Source organism: Hippocampus zosterae, chromosome 4 (assembly GCF_025434085.1).
Source record: "Hippocampus zosterae strain Florida chromosome 4, ASM2543408v3, whole genome shotgun sequence".
Taxonomy (NCBI): Eukaryota; Metazoa; Chordata; class Actinopteri; order Syngnathiformes; family Syngnathidae; genus Hippocampus; species Hippocampus zosterae.
The window spans coordinates 13,809,512-13,835,209 of record NC_067454.1 but is presented as its reverse complement, the minus strand read 5'-3'; the positions used below and the strand labels follow the sequence as shown (position 1 = coordinate 13,835,209).

Genomic DNA, 25,698 nt, shown 5'->3' with positions numbered 1-25,698 from the left:
TAATATTCAATACCTTCACATTTTACATGCTATTTAAATTGGAAATCCTTGAAGACTCTAATAAAACCAAAGGTCTGACTTGATGTTTTTGGTGGAATGGAATAGAACACCACTGACATCCTCCCTAGTCCATCAGGAGACCACTAAAAAGGATGCATTGGGATGAAAGAGAAAAGTAGCGTGCCAAATGGAAGCCACCTACTGTAAAACGGGACATTCTGTTGGCAGCGGGAAGCCCGAGTGTGCTATTTGTGTGTTTACGAGACGCACAATTGTTTCCACGCTACAAAATGTTTGCATTCCCCACTTTGTCTTCTCGTTGTACAGAGCGAGTGGGTGGATTACATTTTTGTGTCTATTTGTGTTATTAATTTAAATACAGATTCACACGTTAGACGTGAGCTGCTGTGCCAATCGCTCTCTGCAAGTGGGAGGAAGAGGCGACGAGCCGTGCACACTGAGTTTAATTAGGCAGCTTGCTGCTGGCGGCACTGTGGTCACACGGGGCTCTTGTGGGGTGAATGGGAGCAGGTGGCCTCTGCTACCTGGGGGGGAAAGAATTACACACGCGCACGCACACACACGCAAACGCACACACACACACACACACACAGACACACACACACATAACCTTGGCCAGGACTGATTGGGACAGAGGGCTAACCTGCATGTAGCTCTATGCTTGAGTAAGATGATTGCAATCAGTAGCAACACATTAATTGTATAGCACATTCAAGTGCATTGCAAAGACAATGACTGTATTGTATTATATTTAATTGTATTCTGGAGCCCAATATGCCCCATGCAGAACAGTTTAGTTCGGTTTCAAATATTTGTTTAGTTTCCAGTCTTATCCATCCATCCATCCATTTTCCGATCTGCTTATCCTTACAAGAGTCGCGGGGGGTGCGACACCCTGAACCCATTGCCAGCCAATCGCAGGGCACACACAGATGAACAAACATCCACGCTCACACTCACACCGAGAGACAATTTCGAGTGTTCAATCAGCCTGCCATGCATACTTTTGGAATGTGGGAGGAAACCGTAGTACCCTGAGAAAACCCACGCAGGCCCAGGGACAACATGCAAACTCCACGCAGGGAGGTCGGAGCTGGAATTGAGCCCGGTACCCCTGCACTGTGATGTCGACGCGCTAATCACTGGATCACCCGGCCGCCCTTCCAGTCTAATCCATTTTGGTAGTCGGAGGTGGGGTACACTAACTCTGGACGGGTCACTAGCCACTCGTAGGGTATATACAGTCATGTCCGTGGGACATTGACACAGTTCTCATCTTTTTTGGCTTTATTCATCACTGCCACAGATTTGAAATGAAACATATTTAGAGGCGTGTCATTTGCCATGGATTTTCTCTCTTCAGTCCCCATTCTCTCAAAATGGTGGAAGTTCGCTGGACTGCACCCACACAACTCAATTGGAGCAATATACTGTAGCCAGGCACATCATGATTTATCAGTCAAATGAATAAGACTTATTTTGCTTTGGCAGTGCCAACGTGATCCCATTTTGTCGCATTCCTCTTCTTTTGTAAGGTTACCTGCTGAGCTACACTATTTGTCAGCAGCATGTTTTTGAAGTGTAATTCTGTCATTGATCGATGCATGAGAAACGCACTTCTGCCACTCTATAAAGGTTTTCTTATATATAAAGTATCGCCTAACCGTACCGCTACATGGAAACGTAACTTAAGATGCTTCTTTCTGATGGAACGGAGTACAGACTTTTCGAGTGAGCAGAGTTACTGCTGTAGCGCCACAGGATGAATTTGCGGTTGAGGATGAGGTCAAGAGCCCATAGCGATATCATGGCCCAGATGAAGTGGAAGGCGGCGTGAGGAAGGAACACAAGGGCAGGTGCAGAGTGCCAGGTGGCAGCAGTGGCATGTCCCGCCACCTGTCCCGGGGAATATGAGCCACGCTCGCTCCGCCTGTTCGCTCGCTATGGGATGACACCGGCTCCCCGTCTGCCTGGTTGGAGCTCTGGCTGTCAGCCCGTCCGTCCATCCGGCTGTCTGCTTGTCTGTCGGCCCAAAGCGACGGTTAGTCAGTCGGCCTCCCCGCCTCGCCGCCAGGCCCGCTCATCTCGCCCCTGCCGCCTGTTAAAATGGCTTGCTAGCGCCACCTGTGTTCTGCCGCTACTTGTTCATTCCATGTCTCTTTTTTCCAAATTGGTTGTGGCCCCACCTCTTCTGTCTTTCCTTCTTTTCCCTTTCCGTCACCCTCAGGCTCATCTTCGGCCAAGCCAAGCACACTAACAAGATTTAGAGATGCAAAAGCTATCACTGCAACCAGTCATTCCAATTACTGCAGCAGCATGCACGCACACACACACACACACACACACACACATACACACACACACACACATGCACATACACATTCACACACGCACACACACACACACACACACGCACACACACGCACACACACACACATACTCTATGAAAACAATACTTCTAGGAAGGATACAAGACCGTGTTTCATTCGCTGCCAGCTATTCATCTTCAAACAAGTGTTCCATTTAAAATGCACAGCCTCCACTCAGCCTCCTCTTAGAAGGGAGACGATTTACAAAACACTGCAATACTGGCTTGAAAAGCATCTTTGAAGACGCACGGGTCGCTACGGGGGTAACGTTTCCTGACACCTCACTTGGCAGCAGGAAGCGGTCGGGAAATGACGTGGCCAGTGAGTGCTCCAACGGTGAATGTGAGGGGTGGGGTGGGGGGGTCGAAAAACCCTGTTTGAAAATGTGCGCATGGCAGAGAAGCTTCACGAGCACATCGACAATCACGGGCGCACGAGAACAGCAGAAACTCCTCCTGCCAGGCCTGCACCATCTGTCTCCGTGTCTGTGCCTCACAGCCGAGCCCAAAGCGGGCCCCAGCAGAGCCGGCGTGAAATTAGCTCCCTTTGTGGAGCTTGGTCTGCTTGTGTGCATGTGTGTTTGGGTGCACCAGGACGCTTGGATTTGACGCATATTTTGAACCATATTTGTGACCACGCTGTCAAGAGGTAGTAACCCACGTTGTTGGCGCACGTAGTAAAATGCGCGGGTGGAATCCAAAGTCGGATCTAACGGCACCATACCGTGACCTTTGATCTCGGAACAGACACAGTGACCTTAGCCTCTATGCACTCCACCCCCGTCACCCAGCAAGTGACGTATGCCACACTGAGCATGTTTATCCGCTTTTGTCTGGTCAGGCGAGCCTGGTAGCCTATCGGGCCCTGGTCGGCCACATTTGGGTCCCAGGATGGTCTTTGATATCTACTCAGCACGCTCAACCCTTCTAGACCCTTGGCCTGGCCTTTTGACCTCAGGCGTTAGCGAGACCTGTCCTCCTCCTTTTTGCCGACAAACGTGTGATAAATCAAGTCTGCCCTGACACACACACACACACACACGCCAATTATCCCAGCGCCACATCATCACCCCACACCCCGCACATTAATGAGCCCAGAGGTTAAAGGTTGTTGACATTCCCCACACACTGCTGAACGCTAATACTCGGCCCACACACCACACATAATACGAACACACAGAGTGAGGTGGACGCTCTTCTGAAGTCGTTCAAAGTCAAACAAAGGCAAGCCCGAACTAAATGTCGCTTTACTGTGTAGAAAGAAAGAACAATCAAATATTTCAATGCGCGCGGAGTCGAAAAAGTCTGCGGGCCAAGGTGCGGACAGGGCAGTCTTGGCTGACCAGATGAAGAATGCTCCCGCCATGTGACGGATAATCATTGTATTCTTCTCGGCTTCAGAGTATTGGCTCAGAGACAAACCGTCTGGCAAACAGACAGCTTCACAGCGCCGAGCTCAATCAAACTGTCCGCACACACACTAATGGGATTCCACGCACATATGCATGCACATACCGAGGAAGTGATCCTTGAGCCTGCATAGCCTAACTCAGATAACACCAAACAAATCAGCCTGCCGCCCCACCACACACGCACACCACGAGCCTACGTTTATGCACCGACATTTTGATTGGTGAATAACTTTCTTAGCCAATTAATTTCTCAATGTAGCCATTAACATTGCTCTATGGTTGACCTCAGCTATTATTCTTATAGAGATGAACAGGAGAGAAACAGGGCCCGATGGCTGCGCTTGGCTGTGCTATGCACCCTCTGCTGGTTCAAGAAAGTACAACACACTGTTCCACCGCTCTCCCTTGCCGACAGACAAAGTTGGCAACGCGTTCAAAGCGGATGAGCTGTGCTGCACTCCTAAAACAAGCAATCCAATCCCCCAGGAGAGATGTGTTTCTCACTAAGAACACAAAAGAGGAATAATGGCTGGAAAAGATCTCAGACAGTCTGCAGTTTACAGTCTAGTACATACCGTGTGTAGTCTGTGTGTGTGATGTCAGGACAGAAAAGCGACAAATCGGCTAAACATGAAATACACACGAGTGACCGCGACTACTTTCTTTACGTGTTTACATATGTCCGTTCCCAGGCTTGTGTGTCCTATCCCATCCCCGCTGATGCCTGACCTCACAATCACCTCTGGACCTTGCAACAACTGTCCCTTTGAGGCCTCATATCCCGCTGGCCCTTGACAGAAGGGAAGGGGGTGATTTGTTCGGGGGTTAGGTTCAGTCACATCAGTCTAATACTGAGATAAGCTAAAATGATTTAAGGACACTGGAGTAAGGGGAAGTTTACATAGGACAGTTTTAACGAAAAATGTGATTGGACTGGTTGTTTACACTCAGGATAGGTATGAATTCCAATGACATCTACGGTTCATGGCTGTGCGGGAAAGCATACACTTAAAAAGAAAAAAAAACCCTGCCAACTCATGGAGCATGAATCTGCATTTAACAAGCTAAAACCAAATCAAACCACTTTGGATCAGTTTACATGCTGCTCTAATGACAGCTGGCCAAATCACATTTTGTAAATGAATTAAGGAGGTCTCTAATCAAATCTGTGTGATCTGGATGCAAGACGTTCATGTGTGTGCCTCTGTTTGTGTGGTTATAGATGTGACTTTATATCGACGGCAAGTCCAAATAAATCTGAGTGGAGTCAGAAAAACAACAGTCGAGAGGGAACCAAGGTAACTAATGAAATAACATGGGGAAAACGTGGCACGTCCGTACAGAAGAAGGAAGGTCAAACAGACGTTAACTTTATTACACGATACTCAATCTTGCACTTGACACATACTCCATGTTTTAAAATAAGAATAAAATAATACTACAAACGAGACAAAAACAAAGCATTTTTGAAAAAGAAAAACCACACTATCAAACCCACTTTAAAAACTAATTAAAATTCATGACATTTAACAAGGCGGCGCGGAGGTCGACTGGTTAGAACTTCACCCTCACAGTAAAGAGATCATGGGTTCAACTCCGGGCTCGGGCCTTTTTGTGTAGAGTTTACATGTTCTCCCCGTGATCCAGCTACAACCATATAAACGCACACTGCTACAAAACGGTATTTATTATGATTTTGAGTATTTTAAGTTAATTGAATGTGTGTCACTATTTCCAGTGACGGTCCTCTGGCAGGAGTGAACGAAACTGTGGCGACCGCTAATGCTGTTCAACGACATGAGAGGAGAAAACGGACGATTATTCGAATCCATCCATCCATCCATCCATCCATCCATTTTCCGAACTGCTTTATCCTCACAAGGGCCGTGGGCATGCTGCAGCCTATCCCAGCTACCTTCGGGAAGTAGGCAGGGTACACCCTGATCTAGCCAATCACAGCCCAGACATAGACCAATAAGCATCTGCGCTCACACTCACACCGAAGGACAATTTTGAGTGTTCAATCAGCCTGCCATGCATGTTTTTTGAATATGGGAGGAAACCGGAGTACCCGGAGAAAACCCACGCATGCACAATGAGAACATGCAAACTCCACACAGGAAGGCCGGAGCTGGAATTGAACCCGGTAGCTCCGCACAGTGAGGTTGACGCGCTAACCACTCAAGCACCAGGCCGCTAATGAATGAGCTAAGTATGCTCTTTACACATGCCATGACCAGGATTCGAACCAGGATTGCTGCGGCCAAAACGCAGGGTACGAACCACTACACGATCACGACCTGCTAGTATTATAAGTAACACTGAAATTGCTCATCCACCATGATCATTGAGCTCAGAAGTATGGAGCATTCGGGCTACGAGATGCAAAAAGATTGAAATCGCCAGTCGACAAGTCCCATACGATTTGCCTTCAGTGCTTAAAAAAAAAAAAAAAAAAAGACTTTCCCCAGACACGCCATGTCACTGCACCTTCAAAGACACCATTGCGAAATTCATTTTAATGTGGCACATAATAAAACACAGGCACAGCTAAGATGTGCTTTTGTTGACTTTTTTTTTAGTCATGTTTTTCCTGTGCCCCTTCTTTCATGTCATGTCTATTCGGTTTTTGGTCCCAACTGTTTTTGTCATCCCTGTTCCTTGTGTCTCCCTATCAACTCCCTCCAGCCACTCGAATCTTGTCCAGGTGCACCTCTTTGTCTCATCAATTCCCTGGCTGCTTTCACCCATCGTCGTCAGTTGTCGCTGTCACGTGTTGTGTATCCTTGGTTTTGTCATGTCGTGGTGAGTGTGTCGTTTCTCAGGGTTTTGGGGCAGCACTATCAGTAACACATCCACATTCTCACATTTTGTGGGTTCGAGCTTTCTCACCCATGATGCCGTATTTAAACGTGAGAGCGCTTTGAGATCAGAGAAAGAGGCACAATGGGATCGGACGCGGCACTTAGACAACACACAGTCAAGTACACTGGCAGTGTCATGCACAGCCACGAGGAGCCACAAAACGCACCCCATTCCCCGGCTCTGATTAATAAAGGTCAATTAGCAATTATAATTTCCATATTTAATCAGTCCCCTGTGGTGTCGCTCTGCGGCCTGTGCTTTGACAACCAACTCTCTCCTCTCCCACTTTAGCTCCATGTCACGCTCCTGCGCTCTTCCCATCTCTTATGTCATTAGCATCCGAGCACACCTCGCTTCTTCTCCTCCTATTCCTCCTCCTCTCTCAGCCCTTATTACCATGTCATCTGCGCAACCGCTCTCTTTCCTCACGGTTCTCGCTCTATCCCCTGCCTCTCCCGTGGATGCCTCCCCTCATTAATCGCCACGCTTTTCCTCTCACTGTGTTCTTCCACGGGCCTTCAAACCTCTCGCTAATTACAATTAATCACAGAGGGAAACAGATGCAGGGAACAAAAGGCAACCTGGGGAGGGGAGCATGCTTGCGCAGGTTAATGTGTGTGTGTGTGCTCGTGCGTTTGTCCCCCACATGTGTACAACTGGGTGGGGGTTTGATTAAGTTGTCACTCAGGGTGCCACAAAAAGAAAATAAGGGTTGTGACTCCAGGTTGTGTTTGTGTGTGTTTGGTGAGCATGATGCTGTCACAACTCACTGTAGCTGTACCTTCGTGACCCCCACTAAGTGTTGATAACAATGAGAGCCCATGAAAAAGATGAAAGATCCCATATAAATGATCCAAGGCACATGACGCAAGTGCATTTAGCGCATACATTCATTCCAGCTAAGTGGAGCTAAGTGGTATGACTTGTTTCCTCATGTTTTGGTCATTACACCAATTCACTCCATGTGACTTTGCACTGTATAGGACCACTGATGCCCGACTCTTAGAGCAATAAAGGATATTTCGTTTTTATAATCATCGTTTAGTGTATGACTGCTCAGTGAACAGTTAATTAAAAATCCAATTTAATCATGCTAATGCAGGTATTTAACTACAAGATAAGTTAGCATGTGTGTTGTACTATACATGCACACCAGCATGTCCATACCACCAGAGCAATGCGATATGGCCTTCATTTCCCATAAATGTATAAACTGAATCTCTTTAAGGTAACAGCATATATTGTGCTATAAAGCTAAATTGACTGAACATATGAATGATAAAAAAAAAAATACCATGTGATTTTGAGAAGAGTTATTGTGCGGATTTCAGATTTTTTGGACATGTGCGCTAAATGTGGAGCTGTTGTATTATCTCCACTCCAGACACATTAATGTACGAGCTATTTCACTTTTCAGTAGTTGATTATAAGATAAGATAAGATATCCTTTATTCGTCCCACACTGGGGAAATTTACAGCCTCCAGCAGCAAGAATGTATGTAGAAAGAAGAAAGAGAAAAAAAAATATGCTTCACTGTACTGTTCCACCTCGTCATTTCTCTTAAGATAAGATAAGATAAGATAAGATATCCTTTATTCGTCCCACACTGGGGAAATTTACAGCTTCTGGTGTTTCTCTCCTCCAGTACATTTCACCTTAGCTTACTGGTTAGCATGGCGTCTTTGCTTACTGTGTTATGGACTGCTAACTCTCCTTTAGTAATAACGATACTTGTAACTGGTGCGGACTCAGAACGATTTAGCTTAGTTCCAGAGCAGCAGCGGTGACTGAAATGGACGCATAATCAATGCTTCCAGCTCTGTGGTTGGACATAACTGAAGTCATTTTTACACAGAAGTAGGTACAATGATGTCATCAACATTGTTTGAATGATTGGTCAGTCAGGTCCAAATCCATGCTGTCGTCCAAATTTAATCCGTCCACCGTATACAGTATATCGCATGTAATGTGCACCCTTAAAAGCACAAATGGCGCAGACCACAGTATATTTATTCTATAGTCCTTGAGCTACGTAAACGCCAATCTACCAATGAAACAAGTGAACCGGGTTAGTAAGCAACTAACCAAATAAACGAACAAACAAACCAAAAAATTAATAGAGGTGTGCAACCAAAAGACGATTTGATATGGTTTTCAATGCGCAGTGTGCGAAACGATTCGATGAAGGTTTGATTTTAAAATGGAACGATTGAATTCGGTTTGAATCAGTGACCTTACCTTATCAAATTACAATTTGATAAGGTATGGCTCAGTTCGGGAGGGTATTATGTCATGACAAGTGAGTTGTCATTTAACATACATTTGAAGGAACTTGTCAGTACTGTAAATGGGCCATTTCCTTCTAAGATAAATCTCTCCAATTTAAAAAAAAAAAGATACGTATCGCGATTTATTTCAAAGTGGAACGATTCGATTCAATGCACTTGCATTTTTTAAATAAATAAAAAAATGTCAACCTTTTTTTTTGTTGCACCCCTATTACTGCACCGTTTTTGAGTCTGTGTGCTCATGGATGGTGTTTGTGTTTAATATGTCTGTGATGCTCATGTGGCAGACCTGACTTCTTGAGGTTTTATTCTCAGCAAATGGTGATTACACCTGCAGATACACATCCAAGAATCTTCCTTCCACTCCCCCTACATGCTTCCTTCCTCCAGCTGCATTTGTGTGTCATAACCTGTGCCTAGGTCACAAAACACTAGAGGACACACACGGTGTTAAAGGAGAGTGCTGACACGCACACAATAAACGCCCAGGCTTGTGCGCGCTGGCCTCTATTCATCCATCATGGCTATCTGCATCACTTATCGGCCACAAGCAGGAAGAGACAAAATGAAAAGGAACCAGAAGACAGACAAACATTATGCCCGAGGAGCATCAACTCATCAAAACCAGACACATGCATTGGAAATAGACAGCGGAAACCTAACAGTGGCGTTGCCGTGTCTGTGTTCCAAATCCGACACAAAGGGTCCTCCGCAAGTCATTCACTTCATATTATTTCCACACATCACAGCGAGAGGATCACCCCCCCCCCCCCTACCCACAGGAGTATATGTAGGGCATCAGAGGGATAATAATGAAATCAAGCTGATCTGATATGTTTCAGAGGATTAACACAAGATGGTGACCCCCCACATGACCTTCGGCATCAAATGGATAAAGAGAGAGGCGCGTTTGGGAGCGTAGCACCTCATGAATTGCTAAGAAGACACAAAGCAAGTGTTGTGTTCGTGCTCTTGGCAGTGAGGGCGAATCTATTCAACTTCTCTCTTTTTTTTTTGGACTCTCCAAAAAATCATTTCCAGGACACTCCGAAGGAGTCGCACAGTAAATGAAAAGTTTCCTTCATATTAATAACTTTTGAGTTGCGTGAGTGTCACTGATTAACAATGGCCTCCACCTTTGTGACACAGCAACTTCACGCGCTTAAACAAGCGAGCATATGGAGCCGTTTTGCTTTTTCGAGAGAAAGTGGAGCATTAACAAAAACCTCGGGGGAGGTTCTGTTAGTTTGCGACTGTTCTTTACCTGCCGATCCAGCGATTCAAGACACGACAAAGCCTTCCTCCCCAACACACATACAACAACACACCCTCCCTTGACAATTCCTTCCCAGCAGGCAACTCATCCTTTATTCATTTTTTATATATTACCTCCTCCGAGTCGGCTGCTTGGCACGCGGCAATCGTTGCACTTAACCCATTATGCTAGGTAACGCTCCCCAGAACATTCACTCCCTCGGCGGGATAAATTATTAACTTCCTTCACATCCCACTATTTATCACCGAGCCCCATCGTGCGGAACCATTGCTCATATCCATGGCAACAAGGGCCCATTTGTGCTGCTGTCGGATGCTGCCGCTGATGGGGCGGGGAGGAGATGAAGGAGGAAAAAAATACCTGCTTTTGGCCAGAGCGCCATTGTTTGCATGGCACCACCCGTTACACTGGCTTCAAACATCTTGACACCCTAATGTAACGCTTATTCACGGCACCCATGAAGCCCTCAGCTCGAAAGATGGCAGCGGCGGGGTTAATGGCATCAGAGCTTTTCTCTTGTCTCCATGGAGATGAATCATACAGTCGGGGTGACAGTCGGAGCCTTAGCGCTACGCTGTAACCTAATCACGATACTGAACCCCAGCGAGAGTGGCGACATAACTCAATAATGCCCACATGAACCTGCCGTGACCCCGCATCCCTACCAGCGCACGCACACACACGCGCACACACGGGTGTTGATCCGGGCCGGTGAAACACACAGGGGTTACATCCCATGGATGCCTTGTGCATATGCGTATGAGCTGGAGAGGAAGACCCTCACAGGTGTCCTAATTCATGAGCGTTTGCAGCTCATGAATAATTAAACACCCAATGCAAATGCTCTCCTTTGATGATTTACATTCATGACTAACAGCATTAATTAATCAAACAAACCTTTTCTTTATCCCCAGGAATAGAAGGGGGGTGGGGAGGGGAAAAAAATATTGCAGGCGGCGGCAGCGTGCAAACACAAGAAGCGGACAAATTTGAAAACCAGACAATTTGCACGGCAAACAAGTTGACTAATCACACCACTTAAGAGAACATGTGAGGAGACTGTTATTGGTGATGCATGGTCGCATGACTCAACTTTGACAAGTGTAGGTGACTTCAAGTGAGATTAGTCTCACCTTCTCTCGTGGCTCACGTTATGCTGAAACTCACACACGGGATCTATTTTGTATTGAAGTGTGGAGGAAGTTTTTTTCCACACTCTTGCTCTATCAGCGGGAGGGAGGGCGCAGACCCCTAAGAGCTGTCGTTTTTGCGTTCTGACCTTATGAATTTTACATCTAATACAGAGCAGTGATTGCAAAGGTAATGTCTGAATGGAGACTTGTTTTATAGTCCTTAATGTCTTTGTGATCAGTCCCAAATTTGTCATTCAAATCGAATCCTACAAAAGTATGGAAACTTTTATACCAGATCACACTGAAATTTGTTTAGCTTATATAGCAACAGTTGAATGAATGAATATTGGTAGACCGTTCTCAGCCAGGCCACTTATCGAGGCGAATATTTAGCATTTTGGAGCATAGTAGCAAGGGGCATTAAAAAAGAAATTAAAATGTTAAAAAACTCCATCGGCCGATAAGCGATCAGTTAAAAACTGGGTTATTTTGAGGTGTCAAGTTCTCTGGTGACCTGCTGGAAAGTAGTTGTGTTGAGGATGGACTTTTCTTTTGAATTTCAAATAAAGATAACAAAAATGAATGATTAAAATGTCAATTCTACTCACATTTTGGAAAGCTTCATTTACTGTAGGAAGCGTTGGGGAGCCTCTGAATTTATTTGTTGAAAATTATTTTATAAGACATGCTGCTTTGCCTGAAAGCTCCCTGCATCTATTCTTTGAATTTTTCAACAAAGATGTCTATATCCTCAAGTTGGAAAAAAAAGAACACTAACATGTTGAAAATCTGGTTCATACATTCTTCTAAACATTTATACAAAGTCAAGTGATGGGAATTTCTCGGCTCTTATTATCGGTGATCGGCCTCCCTGATTACAAATAAGCAGCATCGGTTCACTCACCGAACGTTGTTTTGATTTTGTGAATTTACCACGCATGTCAGCTTTGTTATCCGTGGAACATTTTCAAATTCACCGTAACAGATGGGAATTGTCTGAAACAAAATGGCGCCAAACCGGAACACTTGGCATCTTTGAGTAACACACGCGGACAGAAAATATACTTACAGGCATATATCCAAGATCCTCTGCAAATAATTACCAATATTATTGCATCTTAGCGACTGACTTGTGAGACTCTTAATAAGAGTCTAGACGGTATATATCTCTTACGCTGGCACCCGGGGGTGAAGTCACAGATGTCAAAAGGAGCCCAATGTGGGGCTGGAACGGATCAATGGCACTTCCCGTCATCACAATGGGGAAGATGATTTGAGGTACTAGTGTTCTGAGTAACAAGCATGGCCGCGGAACGAATCAAACTCATTAGTCAAGGTATCACTGTCGTACAAAACACAAAGTGCAACATTGATCTCGAGTGCGAAATCTCTGAGTGTAGCTCCACAACACAAACTGCAGTCATACGCTGACTGATGAGGATTTCATTGGCTTTTTGACACACTCACTTGGCGAGAAAGAGCCACTCGTCAGCTGACCCCACTGTTTTTAGTAACAGTATCACCCACGGCGCTCATAAACAGTCCTACTCCTCATCAGTCCACATCTGTGACTCTTGTGTTCTCACTCAATTAGCACTCTTGTCCTTTGCTTAACCTGCCGCTTCACCAAACCACCTCCCCTCATTTCCTTAATGAGGCAGTTTGCATGGGGGGCACACACTCGCAGAGGCCTCGTCTTATACAAACACAGACGCCAATACATACGCAGACGAGAAGTACCCAGCAGACTCCTCACACTCTCCTCCTGCCGTCAATTTCCAGAAAACAGAGAAAGGCACGTCCGACTTGTGGACCGTATCAATATCTTCCATAAAGGGGAGGGAAGGAGGAGGGCCGGCCGGCCTCACAGGCTTCTTTTAGCACACCTCGTAAAGCCAAATGATAGTTGAAGTGGATGAGAGACGTCAAGTGTGTGTATGGGGGTGCGTGGGAAGGGGCTGGGGGGGCAGCGGTTGAAGTAAAAGCGAGTTGTTAATAACATGATGGCAGGGGGTCGTAAAGAAACGTGATATGGACCTACAGCATTCGTGTTTCAGGGAGCTGTTTAGTGTGTGTGTGTGTGTGCGTGCGTGTTACTGTGAATATAAAAGTCCACTCCCCTTGAAAAAACATTTTTTATATGTATAAATAAAAAAGAGATCAAGTTAAGTCATTTAGGAGAGGATGTGCACACACAAACAGGTCAGATGAATTGTCGAAAAGATTGTGCATGCACTAGGAAAACCCTTTTTATTCAAATACTTAAATTACCCACTTGAGCTTGGTTTATGTTTGACACATCCTCAAAATGTGCACCACACTGTGAGGTGAAATTACTTCATTTCAGTAACCCAGAGACTCCACGTGGTGACCACATGGCCCAAATTGTCCTCACCGCACACTTCTGAAAAAGTCTAACTAAACAAATTTTCACACACAAAAAAATAAAAATTAAAAATGGTGGGCGGAGAAAAGCTCCGACTGACAAGTGTTTTTCTCCTTCTATTAAGGTGTAGTGTCGCTCGTATGTTAACCTTGTTAGAGGTACCGAACCCAACCAGTTCATATGCACATTCATCGAACCCTTCATTCGTGAAAAATAATATATAGTTTTTTAAAAATTCAAAACATAAAAGCCCATTTATTAAAAACTGGGAAAAATAAATACAATTTCAAGACATACAATACATGATTTAAATTACGCATAAAATGAACAAAAATCTCTGTGCAGTTTCAAGAAGTGTTCTTTGACACAGCAATGACATAGCATGTATGAAAACATTTTTCTTTTTTAAAATCACACAACCTACTATCACACATTGACTACTGAGCGAACTAAATTTCCCACAGCACATCTCAGATGTAAACATACATATGCATACACACACACACGTATGTGTACTCTTTATTTTTATTCCAAAAGTGCATAAGTATGAGCATACACTTATTTGGCACTTCATATAGTCAGTGTAGAAAGAAAAAAAGGGAAAGACATTACGAAAGTTACGATCAGCATTCACTTTCACTTACATCAATTCCTTGGATAATGGCTTTTATTTTGCTTTGCCCGTCTTTCATTTTGATTACTTTTACCCACTCTTGCAGCGTTAGAACACTTCCTGTCTTAGCTGCTTGACATCCAATGGTCCATTTTAGCAATGCAACATTCTTACTGCGTCTGAAACTAGCAATAACAAATACTTCCTGCACTACTGCGCATGTGTAAACTAATGTGGTGGTTGTTGTTGCAGTTTCCGAGCGAAGCAGTAGCGGTCGCTGTTGGATTAGACGTTGTTGTAGTGAATTTCATCGCGAGGCAAAAGCAGAGAAAACGATTTTGTATAACGCAACTGGGTTTTTTTTTTTGGGTTGTAAGGGGGGCAGGAAAATGGGAAAGGTGTTACTGCATGAATATTTTTTCACACTCGGGGGTATTTCGTTGTAAAAGAGTTTCATTGTAGAGGAGTTTCACTGTATTATTTTCAAAGGAAGACATTTTATGAAACTCTCCATTTGATCTCATATGTGAGCCCATTGAAGTCAACAGTGAAATTATATGGTTTAATAAAGAAGGCGTCTGCTGCTACACTACACTGGTTCATCCGAATGCTAGTCAAAAAGGGAGCTCTTTCTTGCGCTCGTTAAAATATGCATGATGTGGTTAAGAGTGGAAAGGTCGACAACAGTTGAGATGCTCCGCCGGGGTGGTAAACAGACGCAGTGCACCGTGGTCGAGCCTTTGACACACAAACGCACATAGTTGTTGACATGCAGAGGCGTTGAGGAGTTGCTGAGAAGATCAATAGAACACAGTGTTTGTGCACCTTTTCCGACTCCTTATTTTATACGCAACAAAGAAGCATCGAAGCAAAAGGGGGGCAATTAAAACAGGACTGCATTTAACTCAGGTATGGGGGAAAAAAAACTTTGGTATGCTGTCTGAGCTTTGTATACTATAGCTGTCAGCACCATATGCACGAGTGTGTCCCAGAGGCTGCGTGCTCCAGCAGGAAATACAATGCAGAATGAGTCCGACTAGCGGCACCCCACTGGCAAGAGCTTGGATGAGACAGGCAGATGAAACGGAAACAAGGCGGTGACAGAATGACAAGCCGACAAGAGGCAGAGAGAACATGTAAAAGGACAAAATGCTTTCTTCCTAGCTTGGGAGTGTCTCATTTTTTTCTCATTAGGAGCTCCGTGGATAAAAGGAGGCCTGATAGGCATGTATTTCTCTCCCTCACTCCGCCTCTTTTCTCTCCCACTGTGCGCACGCCACCTAATTAATTACAGCTTATCATCATATTGCTATAACAACCACTGGCGGCTAATTAACAGCACGCCTCGATCGTGACCCCATATTTCAAGGGTTGTGCAAGTGTTGGTGTGAAAGAGCGAGATGCGAGGAACACCTAGCAGGGACGGATGATTCGCGGCAAACTGGAAGCGATGACGACAGCGGAGGTAAGAAAAAAAAGCAATGTCGAAATGGGGAGCTCTTTCAAGTGGCAGACACAAAGCGGGGGGATGGGGGGTGGTAGGGGCATTATAGGCGATAGATGGAGCACCGCCTCTCCATGCCATGCTGGACTGCGAGCAGGCTGCCTGGAGCCAGAGATGCTGGTTCAGACCCCCAACTAGGGGGCGTCAACACCGGACGCGTCACTTCCAATCCCCCCTGAGCCTGCCTGAGCCTGGCCAGATTGCAACGCCAGGCTCCTATGGCCCCAAACGCACTCATACAGATTTTATCATAGAGGATGAAGGCGGGGGGAATTGTTGAAGTGAAGCAAAGCCTAGAAAAACACACAGAGCCCGCACAAGCTGAAAACCACGTCGACCACATGAAACACCCTTGTGGCGCAATTGAGAGAGAGGAAAATGAAGAGCGAGAAACAGGGTGCGCTGGAGCCATAATTTGCTTAGTGGATGTGATTGGATTAGTACTGGGGTCATATTATTCTTCACCCACGTCACACACAGGCACACACTTCCCAAAGCCGAGTGCCACAGTTAAAGCAATAATAGTGTTTGACTGTGCTTAAGCAGAGTGACATCCATTTATTTGCAGTGTCTGCACAACGGTTTTTCAGAGAGGATGGCCACAGGAGGGGAATAGAATAAAGAAGCTGAGGTGGAAAAAACAAACAAAACAAATGCTTTATGAAGTGAATTTGAAGGCCACATTTTTTAATTATGTCACAAAGCATGTTTACTCACAAAACCCAAAAGATTAAATATTTATTTGGAAGAACTAAAAAGTGTCATCAATGCGCGTGGTTAACGCTTCTGAAACAGTTTTGTCTTTTTGTACAACTCGCAGGGCACATGCAGAGACAAGGCTGCCCACAGAGTAAAATTATAGCCTGAACTATATATCTACACACACACACGCACACACTCACACACAAATACACATCCACATACACACATACATATACTATATATACTGTACATATATATATATATATATATATATATATATATATAAAATCGGAAAATTGGGCGCTCCATATAACACTGTGACCTTGATTTGTTCACCTGTCTTTGGAATTTTGCATTGAATGCTGTTGTTGTTTTAAATGCCCAATCTGTAAGTCTTTGCTTTAGGTGAAGTTTGACAGTGAAGTGACTTGAGTTCACTGCTGCAAACGCACTCATTCATTGCAACTCAAGCCAAAAAAAAATTGGCTGAACGACAGCTTGTATTTCTCCTATCTCAAGGCACCGTTGTCTTTACAATGGCAGTTTTCCTAATATGAACCTTTACCTCTCATTATATATCGATTAATTTGACTATAACAGGATAAATAGGGAACGTGGGAATATAGAGTGAGAGTGAAAAAAAATCACCCGCGAGTGATCTAACAACAGAGTAGGAAGGCCATGTTCGCTGTCAGCCGGGAACATGGCCACGACTGAATTATTAAAAGAACCCTGTCACCTTGTGTGTGTGTGTGTGTGTGTGTGTGTGTGTGTGTGTGTGTGTGTGTGTGTGTGTGTGTGTGTGTGTGTGCGTGTGCGTGAAACAGTGCACTGCGAAGACTCGGAAATGGATGGTTTCTCTACAGAAGGGGCTCGGTGTTGCCATCATGTGGCTGCTGCATATAAGATCCTAAGGCTCTGTTACAAGCTGCACACCGCACACACACGCAAAAATTCATGCCAACAGTGTCACGTGTTCACGAGCACACATACCGTGAGCATCATTAAGAAGACAAAGGGAACCACACATCTCCAATGTAGGTGGTGCATGCATCCTGTAAAATGCATCATAGCTGGCAGGAGCAAATACATTTGCTCAAGGGCTCCACCTATAGGCAGAGAGTTTATTGCAACTTTAAGAAACTGATATACGTGGATGGGAATCAAGAGCAGTCATGCACTTAATTTATGGATATAAATTTATGGATATAAATTAATTAACAGTTACGGACAAACTTCTATGTGTTATCTTGTCTTGGGGTAGGGAAACTGTCATTTTAGTGTGCAGCAAAGTTTCAATTAGATCTCCACACAACTCTGAGCTCACAAAACATGACAGGTGTGCTGGCTGGTCCACCAGTATTAGTGGATGATCCTGGGTTACCATGGTAACAACAGACGCCACTACAAACCACCATATCATCCAGATTATAAAGATGCTGATATCAATGTTACTGTCCTCTCTAACGAAAGTCATATGATATAGGTTGTGATCTTGAAAAAGCGGGTGGGGGGAGGGGGGTCCTTGTTGCAGCTTTTAAGGAAATCAGAGAAGCACGAGGACATGAGAGATGAAACCAACAATTTTGATTTGAAGAATAAGACAAAAAAAGCACATCAGGGAAAGAGAAAGCTGCGGATGAGAGTGGCGTAGTGCTGTGGGTAGAAGAGGGTGGGGGTGGGGGGGCTGAAGGGCATTAACAAGAGCATATGACAGTACGACCCGTGCCTTCCCCTGACAGGCTTTATTACAGTGCCACCTGCAGAGAGACAGCAAAAAGCACTTAGCCACAGCCGACAGAGGGGGAGAGAGAAGGAGAGAGGAGAGAGAGGACGATGCGTGGAAGGGATAATTGACATTGCAGGGTATGAGGATGGCAACAAAAAGGAGGAAGAGATACAAACGTGATGGATGGGGGTGATAGCATATTAATTTGATGACAGGTTTGTGACTCTCAAGTTGAATTCATTATAAAATAAGGTTTTCAATCTGCAAGTCAACCTCATGTTAGAATAGCACTCATAGAGAGCAGAACTTTGTGGCCATTATCACTCTACGGTGACTTTGGTGTCTTCATGACAATCGTTTCGTCATCTTGAAATAATTTTTCAGTGGAGGCTGAAAAACCGGTGGTTGCAGAAAATATTGCAAAATATTTACATTTATGTCTTGTCATTTTCCTCACGTTATGTGTGTAGCTAGATGTGGATCAAATGAGATGTCCACTTTGTCATTTCAAAAATTTGAAATACATTTGCTAGACAGTCGACAGTCAACACGCGCAACGTGTCACACCTCCAACAAAGTTTTGTGGAAATTCATTGTGTAGCTTCTGCGTAAAGGGCGAGCCAATACACGCAACTTCTCGTTACGTGGCCACCTTCGACCCTGCCTCTGACGCTTAGCAGCTGTAAGTAAGAAGACAAAGAAACACAAAGCAGAGCCGAGAGTGGTCTAATGCTGCTTGAACACCTGTCTGCTTGGACCTGCCAGGTCAAAGTTGAGCGTTTAGCGGGCTTTTTACGGTGTGGTCATTTCAGGTTTGCCACTACAACCGGATTGAACTGCTTAAAACTGGGGCCATGTCCCTCGCACTGAGTGCCAAAGCCAAAATATATCGTCTTCTAATCCCTAAGTATGCGTACATATTACATATTCATGTCGTTAAACTGCCAAATTCTGGTTCTGTTTTATTCATTCACTGTCATTGTTTGATGCAATTTATGCGGGCCATGAGGAGGAAATAATTAAGGAGATGAAATGAAAGAGAGGTTCATTACTTCCTGAATGGTGGCGGTTCACATCTATTAGTGCTTTGTCCTGCTGATGTATTTGCTGATGAGCTTGAGCCAAGTAATGACGTGCTCTACTGCCTGTGAATCTATAGGTCTCTTCCTAAATCTGCTGCTGCTGGCTCCCGGGGCTGTGGATGGAAAACCACAGTCACTAAATCAAATCCATCCGCAGGAAAGAGGAGAGAGTGAGCGAGAGGGAGGGGGGAGGGAGGTTGAAAGTGAGGAAGGCGAAGGATCTGTTTCTCCGCCTGTTGGAAAGAGGAATGTGTTGGAGAGTGGACAAATCAAGCAAGAGTGACTGCACAATGAGGTCAGTGTGACCAGAGGCTGACTGACTTGCAGACAAACAAACACTTTAGACGCACACGCACACACACACACACACACACACACACACACACACACACACACACACACACACACATACACACGCACAGAGTGAATGATTGAGTGAGGCCATAACCCCATGCCCACCCTGAGAGTGGCTAATAACTGTGGCGCGGTGCCAAACCCACTGTCTCCTGACTAATTCCCGCCCCCCAATGGCCGCCAGCACTGGCGCCACTCTGTAGAACAGGCCTCTGATTCTCCCCAAAATCCTGTGATCATTACTGAATTAGTCAAAAACGATGGCTAAAAAAAAAACAGCTGCCTGTGGTTGATCCAAAGCCCCTGAAGAAACGACGTTATGGAAGCATAAGGAGGAACGCTGCAAATTCAGGGTTTCATTATGTCCAAAAAAAAGGGAAAGGATTTAAATATGAGATAAATTTTTATTTTCCCAGTCACAAGGAGAATGGCAATTCCCCAAATGTTTTTTTTTTCACGGCCCACAAATTTTATGCTGTCTTCATTAGTGATATGCCGTGAACATGAACCAAATAACGCTTTTAGCGATTTATTACAATGACGAGGTTGTCGTCCTGCTTGGTCTAAGCGGCAACGCTGTACGTAGGTACAACGCTGCCAGTTTATGGCTCGAGAGAGCTTTCTCTCTGATGATCAAAAAGCGCATCTTGCTGAAAACAAACAAAACAAAACAGAGCTGCTAGATATCATCCATTGTTGTCTTTTGTTTACTGTGTTGGTTTTTCTATCATTCTTTGACGTATTGCTATGATGGTAAATTAGTTGGAGTAGATTTTGGGTGACAAGCTCGAAGGCGATATGGTCAGCATCAAAAAGTTCAACAGTGAAACCGAATGGACTCATGGTCTTCTTTTACCCCGACTGTGACTTCTTATGCCGATCGAGCTTAACCTTAACTGTGCATGGTGGCAAAAAGAGGACAATGAGGCGACACCTTGCCAAGGCACAGTCTCGAGGTACACACACATTTTATCGGCTTTGAGGTCGCTGCGACAAGCTTGACATTCCCTTGGGAGCTTCACCCCACCCACCATTGTGGGTGGCACACAAGAGAATAAAAAGAAAGCAGCAGAAGGGGTGTGAGCAAGCAGTGTCGTCCCCACTTGTTGTCACTTGTTACCCGGTTGCCTGCCAAGTCATCATGTTTTATCAACCACAAGGCTTTCTTTGTGACATGTCCTCATTGGAGCTCACTGAACACACACTTTGTTTAGGACTCCAAGTCCTCCTCCCTGCCAAATATCATGAAAGTACACCCCCAACCTGGTGGTGCTCCACACACCCACGGTGGGTAATTGCGATTGCATTGAACTGGCCGACAGCCAGAGTGGAAACACTGCCAAGTCCAGCTGTGATGTTATCATCACAGCACACCGAAAGCCTCATCTCAGAACAATTACATCTGCAGTCTGTGCAATGCGGAGGCAAACACATGTCAAGGACACAAACACGAATGAAGCGTGATCTCTAAATTAGCACAAGCCCTTTGGTACAGGTGTTTTATTGGAGCAATGTAGGCGTGCCCAATGCTGTGACCAGTACGTGCAAATTGCAGGGGGTGACCAGAAATTAAATAAACAAAAAAAAGCACAACTGGAAACCATCAGAGGTTACGTCCTCTCTTCATGTGTGCGAGCAGGTCACTTTTTTTTTCCACCTGAGTAGAGGAATTGGGACGTGCCATGTCACCGCGAGCCACAATACAACCGACATGATGGAGAGTACTTAAATAACTAATGAAAATGCAGCTCTCAAGCCCCGTGAGAGCGGAGAGAGTCATGTTGAGCGCTAGACTCCAAAGCGCACGTCTGGGTTCATGCTGCCACTTTTGTCACGAGTCTTTAACCAAGTGTCAGAGAGCAACTTGTGGTTTAGATGTTGAGTTGACGTGTGTGTGTATTTGCTTGTGTGTAGATTGGTCTGTAGTATAGAGCACTTGTGGAGGCTTTTTCTGTGTACGACCGGCGGCGCCCTCATGGCGAAACAGAAAATAGCTCGAGAGAAAAAAACAGGGAGGAAGCCTGAGTAGGCAGGGATGTTGATAAAGAGAGGCAGGTAGGGAAGGGATAAATAAGAGTGCTGGGACGGAGAGATAAAGAAAGAGAAGTGGGTGGAGAAATCATTAAATTTATATTTTTTAAAAAAAGAAGACAAAAGAATAAAGCGGACATGGTGATAAGGTCGAGTTTAGGAACCTCTATAAGAGGAGATAGCAGCACTTTTCCCATAAACACACAGCGCCAGTGATGGCATCCCTCAGGGTGAGCTCACACATGCACTTTGCCACGTTATCTTTCTTCTTAAGCCACGCTCCTGCTTTAGCATGAAATCCCCACCTCCTATTTTCTATTCAGGTGGTGGTGTAGAGTGGTATAGATTGGTAACAGCATTTTAATGGCTTTCCGGTGAAGGAATATCCTCATCATCTCTGATACAATTAAAAATAACAGACATTGCAAAGTATTTGATAAAACCCAACACAACGAACTATGAGATTTAGAACCATAAATGTGAATACAGCCCTTCACAGTTTGAGCAGGAGTGAGCATATGATGGCTTGGGTTTTAAAAAAATGAGTTTTTGCAAGTTCATTGAGCTCATGAAACCAAAACATTGCCCTGCACAATGAAATCAGAATCAAGTTAGCAGTTAATAAGTTGGTCAATTGATGATGTTTTGCATGCATCACTCCGACATCTTTTTCAACAATTATCAACATACAGTAATTGCTACGTGCAGCTTGGGCGCCAACTGCTAGCACAGAAATGCCCACACTTCTAACAACTGAAAAATTGTGTGTATCAAATCAAAGCGCAGTTTTTAAAATCGTTGCCATTCAGCATGACTCACCGGAACATGGGCCGTCAACTGGCTGGGGTATCTCTGGCGCCAAGGTCACAGGGGGAGGTGTGTGGTCATCTGCAGGTTGGGAGGTCTTTAAGTTTTCCTCCTCGCCGGCTCTAATCGACTCCCCTGTCACAGTGTCGGGCTGAAAGATAAAAAGACGTTTTAAAACAACGGCTAAAGCGGCTATTGAGTGTGTCATTCGCCTGACATGTTTTCTTGGTACAGATTTTAATTACAGTATCCACAAGTATGGTAATTTACACTCTGGACAAATCAGACCAGCCATTATGAGCAATCGCTCCACATATCCCCGCAACGGAAGCTGTTGAGCATATCCTATCAGATGGAACATACTTTTACTTTACACTGCTCCCGACCAAATGTATCAGGCGACAGCAATGACATCGTTTCTTGTGCCGCGAGTTAACATCCATTTGTGAATGTAGGCAGCTACAATTCAGCCTGTTAAAGATTAAAACGGGGGTTGTTATTGTGAAACGAGTTATATTGTAAATTAAGTGTTTGTAAGGTATTTTATACTCTTGTTCCGCTTGTAACAAATTCCAGCTAGAGTTATAGGATTGTAAGCAGAGGATAGGATATAGGATAGCAGAGTAAAACCTCATTCCTCTGAGCTTTGAAAGAGTGCTGGAATTTTTGACGTCACTGCACGCCCCTGTCCAACAATAATTTATTAACTCAATCAGTACTCTGTCATAAATATAAAATGCATACTGGAGTGAAAGAAAAGCAATGCAGATTGTTGGCTATGGAGCCCTGACAGCCAACAGATAAGTAATAACAACTAAAATGAATGAAAACAGAGTGATTGTGACGAATTAGGCGTTATAGAGCACGATCATCCGGCTCATCGTTGGTGCAACTACTTTATAGAATGATCAGATGAATGAAAACAGAGGGATTGTACATAATTAGCCATTCTACTGCATTATTATCTGGCCCATCATTGGTGCAACTATTTGAGGTGCTGAGATCCACGCGATAAAAACAAAAAGGAAGAAGAAACGGCTGCAGAAAGTATCGCTCCTATGAAGTTACAGAAGTTGAAAAGCAGGTGTTAATCAAAGACAAAGAGCAACTCTGACAGCTTCAGTCTGTTTGAATGTGCTCTGCTGCGCTCCACAGCTGAGGAGAACGAAGGATGAGCCTCGAGGAGGGAAGCGATGTGACCGTGAGCAGCAGAGGGAGAAGCGGAGGGTGGCTGTCAGAAAGGAAGGACTTTAAAGGAACTGCTCCCACTGACAAGTGGCAAGGAGACAGCAAGATAGCTGGGGAGCAGGCCGAGACAAAGAATGCATCCTGCACTGATGACATGAACATATCACCCAGCTGGAGAAACACAGACACAGAACCATAAAGGAGAGGAAATAATGAAAACTGATAAGACAATAAAGTGTGTATGCGCGCATGCGTGTGTGGATGTGTGTGTGTGTATTATATATATGGGACTTCTGACAGAATTTCTGCATTAATCTGCCAATGACAAAAAATGAGTCCCGGCCATGAATGAGCAAAGCAGTCTAAAACCATGATGATGTTTTAATGATTTTTTTTTGCACGCGCACACGCACACACACACACGCACACAGCATTGTGTGTTCTTTCTGAATATCTTAACTTTGGTATCATCTGTTCTCAGAATAATCTGCTACTTGCTGTACTAAAGAGCACCAGGAGCTCTTTTGTGAAGTTCAAATGTGCAGCAGTTTTTATTTTTAATTTCGGTGACTTCCTTAATGGTGTCCTCCTCCACTGACACCTATTCTTGTATAATGGTGACCTTTTGTAGATTTGGCAACAGAGATGTCAGTGTGTGCCAGAAATTCTTCACCTCACCTCATTGACCATTTGTCGCTGTGCTACTGCGAGGGAGTAGTAAAAGTGCAGAACTTCCTTCATTGATAAATAATGCGACTTATTGTGATTTGAAGAACATGAAGCTTTTAGAGATACTTATATATATTGTATATATATAATACTTTCAGCTTCGTGCAAGCCAACAACTTTTAATGTAGGTCTTGGAACCTTTTTTTGTATAAGGCATGATTTAGAACCAAAACAAAAAAATGGTTATTGCTTTTTATACGGCAGGGCAGCTTTAACCGGTCTTATTGCATGAATTGGACTCCTGATTAGCACAATCCTGACAGCTGATTGGTTGTTGGAGCAGAAGTTAGCCTCAGAATCTACATACTTTTCCACCCCGCACTACGAATACTTGCCTGTCATATTCGATGAAAAACATGATTGCTTGTGAGGAATTAGTTTAAACAGACGGTGTTTGTCTATTGTTGTGAGTGAAGATCAGATCGGATTTCATATTTGAAGATCAACTTCACACAGAAATAGAAATAAAAAGGGCTACACCCTAGACTTGTCGCCAAGCAATCACGGAGCACATGTCGAGACTCAACTCAACTCAACTGTATTTATAGAGCACTTTCTAACAGCCGTCGATGCATACAAAGTGCTGTACATGGAGCAATTAACATATATATATATACATATACATACAATCGGGCGGCCCGGTATTCCAGTGGTTAGCACGTCGGCTTCACAGTGCAGAGGTACCGGGTTCGATTCCAGCTCCGGCCTCCCTTTGTGGAGTTTGCATGTTCTCCCCGGGCCTGCGTGGGTTTTCTCCGGGTGCTCCGGTTTCCTCCCACATTCCAAAAACATGCGTGGAAGGCTGGTTGAACACTCTAAATTGTCCCTAGGTGTGAGTGTGAGTGCGAATGGTTGTTCGTTTCTGTGTGCCCTGCGATTGGCTGGCAACCGATTCAGGGTGTCCCCCGCCTACTGCCCGGAGACAGCTGGGATAGGCTCCAGCACCCCCCGCGACCCTAGTGAGGATCAAGCGGCTCGGAAGATGAATGAATACATACAATACTATACAACAGTAGAGCAAATCGGTAACAAAGACAGTAGAAAGCACCGAACAGCAAAACCAAGAACAGACTGACAACCATTTGCTCTCACAATCACATCATAACTAAGTGGGAACTGAATTAAACTTTCGCTCACTAAAAATGTGTTGTCCTTCCTGGTTCGAACAAATCAATTTCACAAAAAAGGAAATGACAAACACCCCCCCCC

At 44.6% G+C, this 25,698-nt stretch overlaps 2 protein-coding genes across 3 annotated transcripts in view; one reads left to right on the top strand and one right to left on the bottom strand.

The window, feature by feature from the left end:
* The window catches only part of emc8 (ER membrane protein complex subunit 8), a 681,399-nt gene that overhangs the window by 119,223 nt on the left and 536,478 nt on the right, over positions 1–25,698 (top strand). The gene's annotated exons all lie outside the window — the stretch shown is intronic.
* gse1b (Gse1 coiled-coil protein b) overlaps positions 1–25,698 on the bottom strand; it is a 182,651-nt gene that overhangs the window by 111,741 nt on the left and 45,212 nt on the right. The window contains exon 2 of the mRNA XM_052063449.1: positions 22,585–22,723. Coding sequence (XP_051919409.1) covers positions 22,585–22,723 — 139 coding nt within the window. The remainder of the gene's footprint in view (positions 1–22,584; positions 22,724–25,698) is intronic.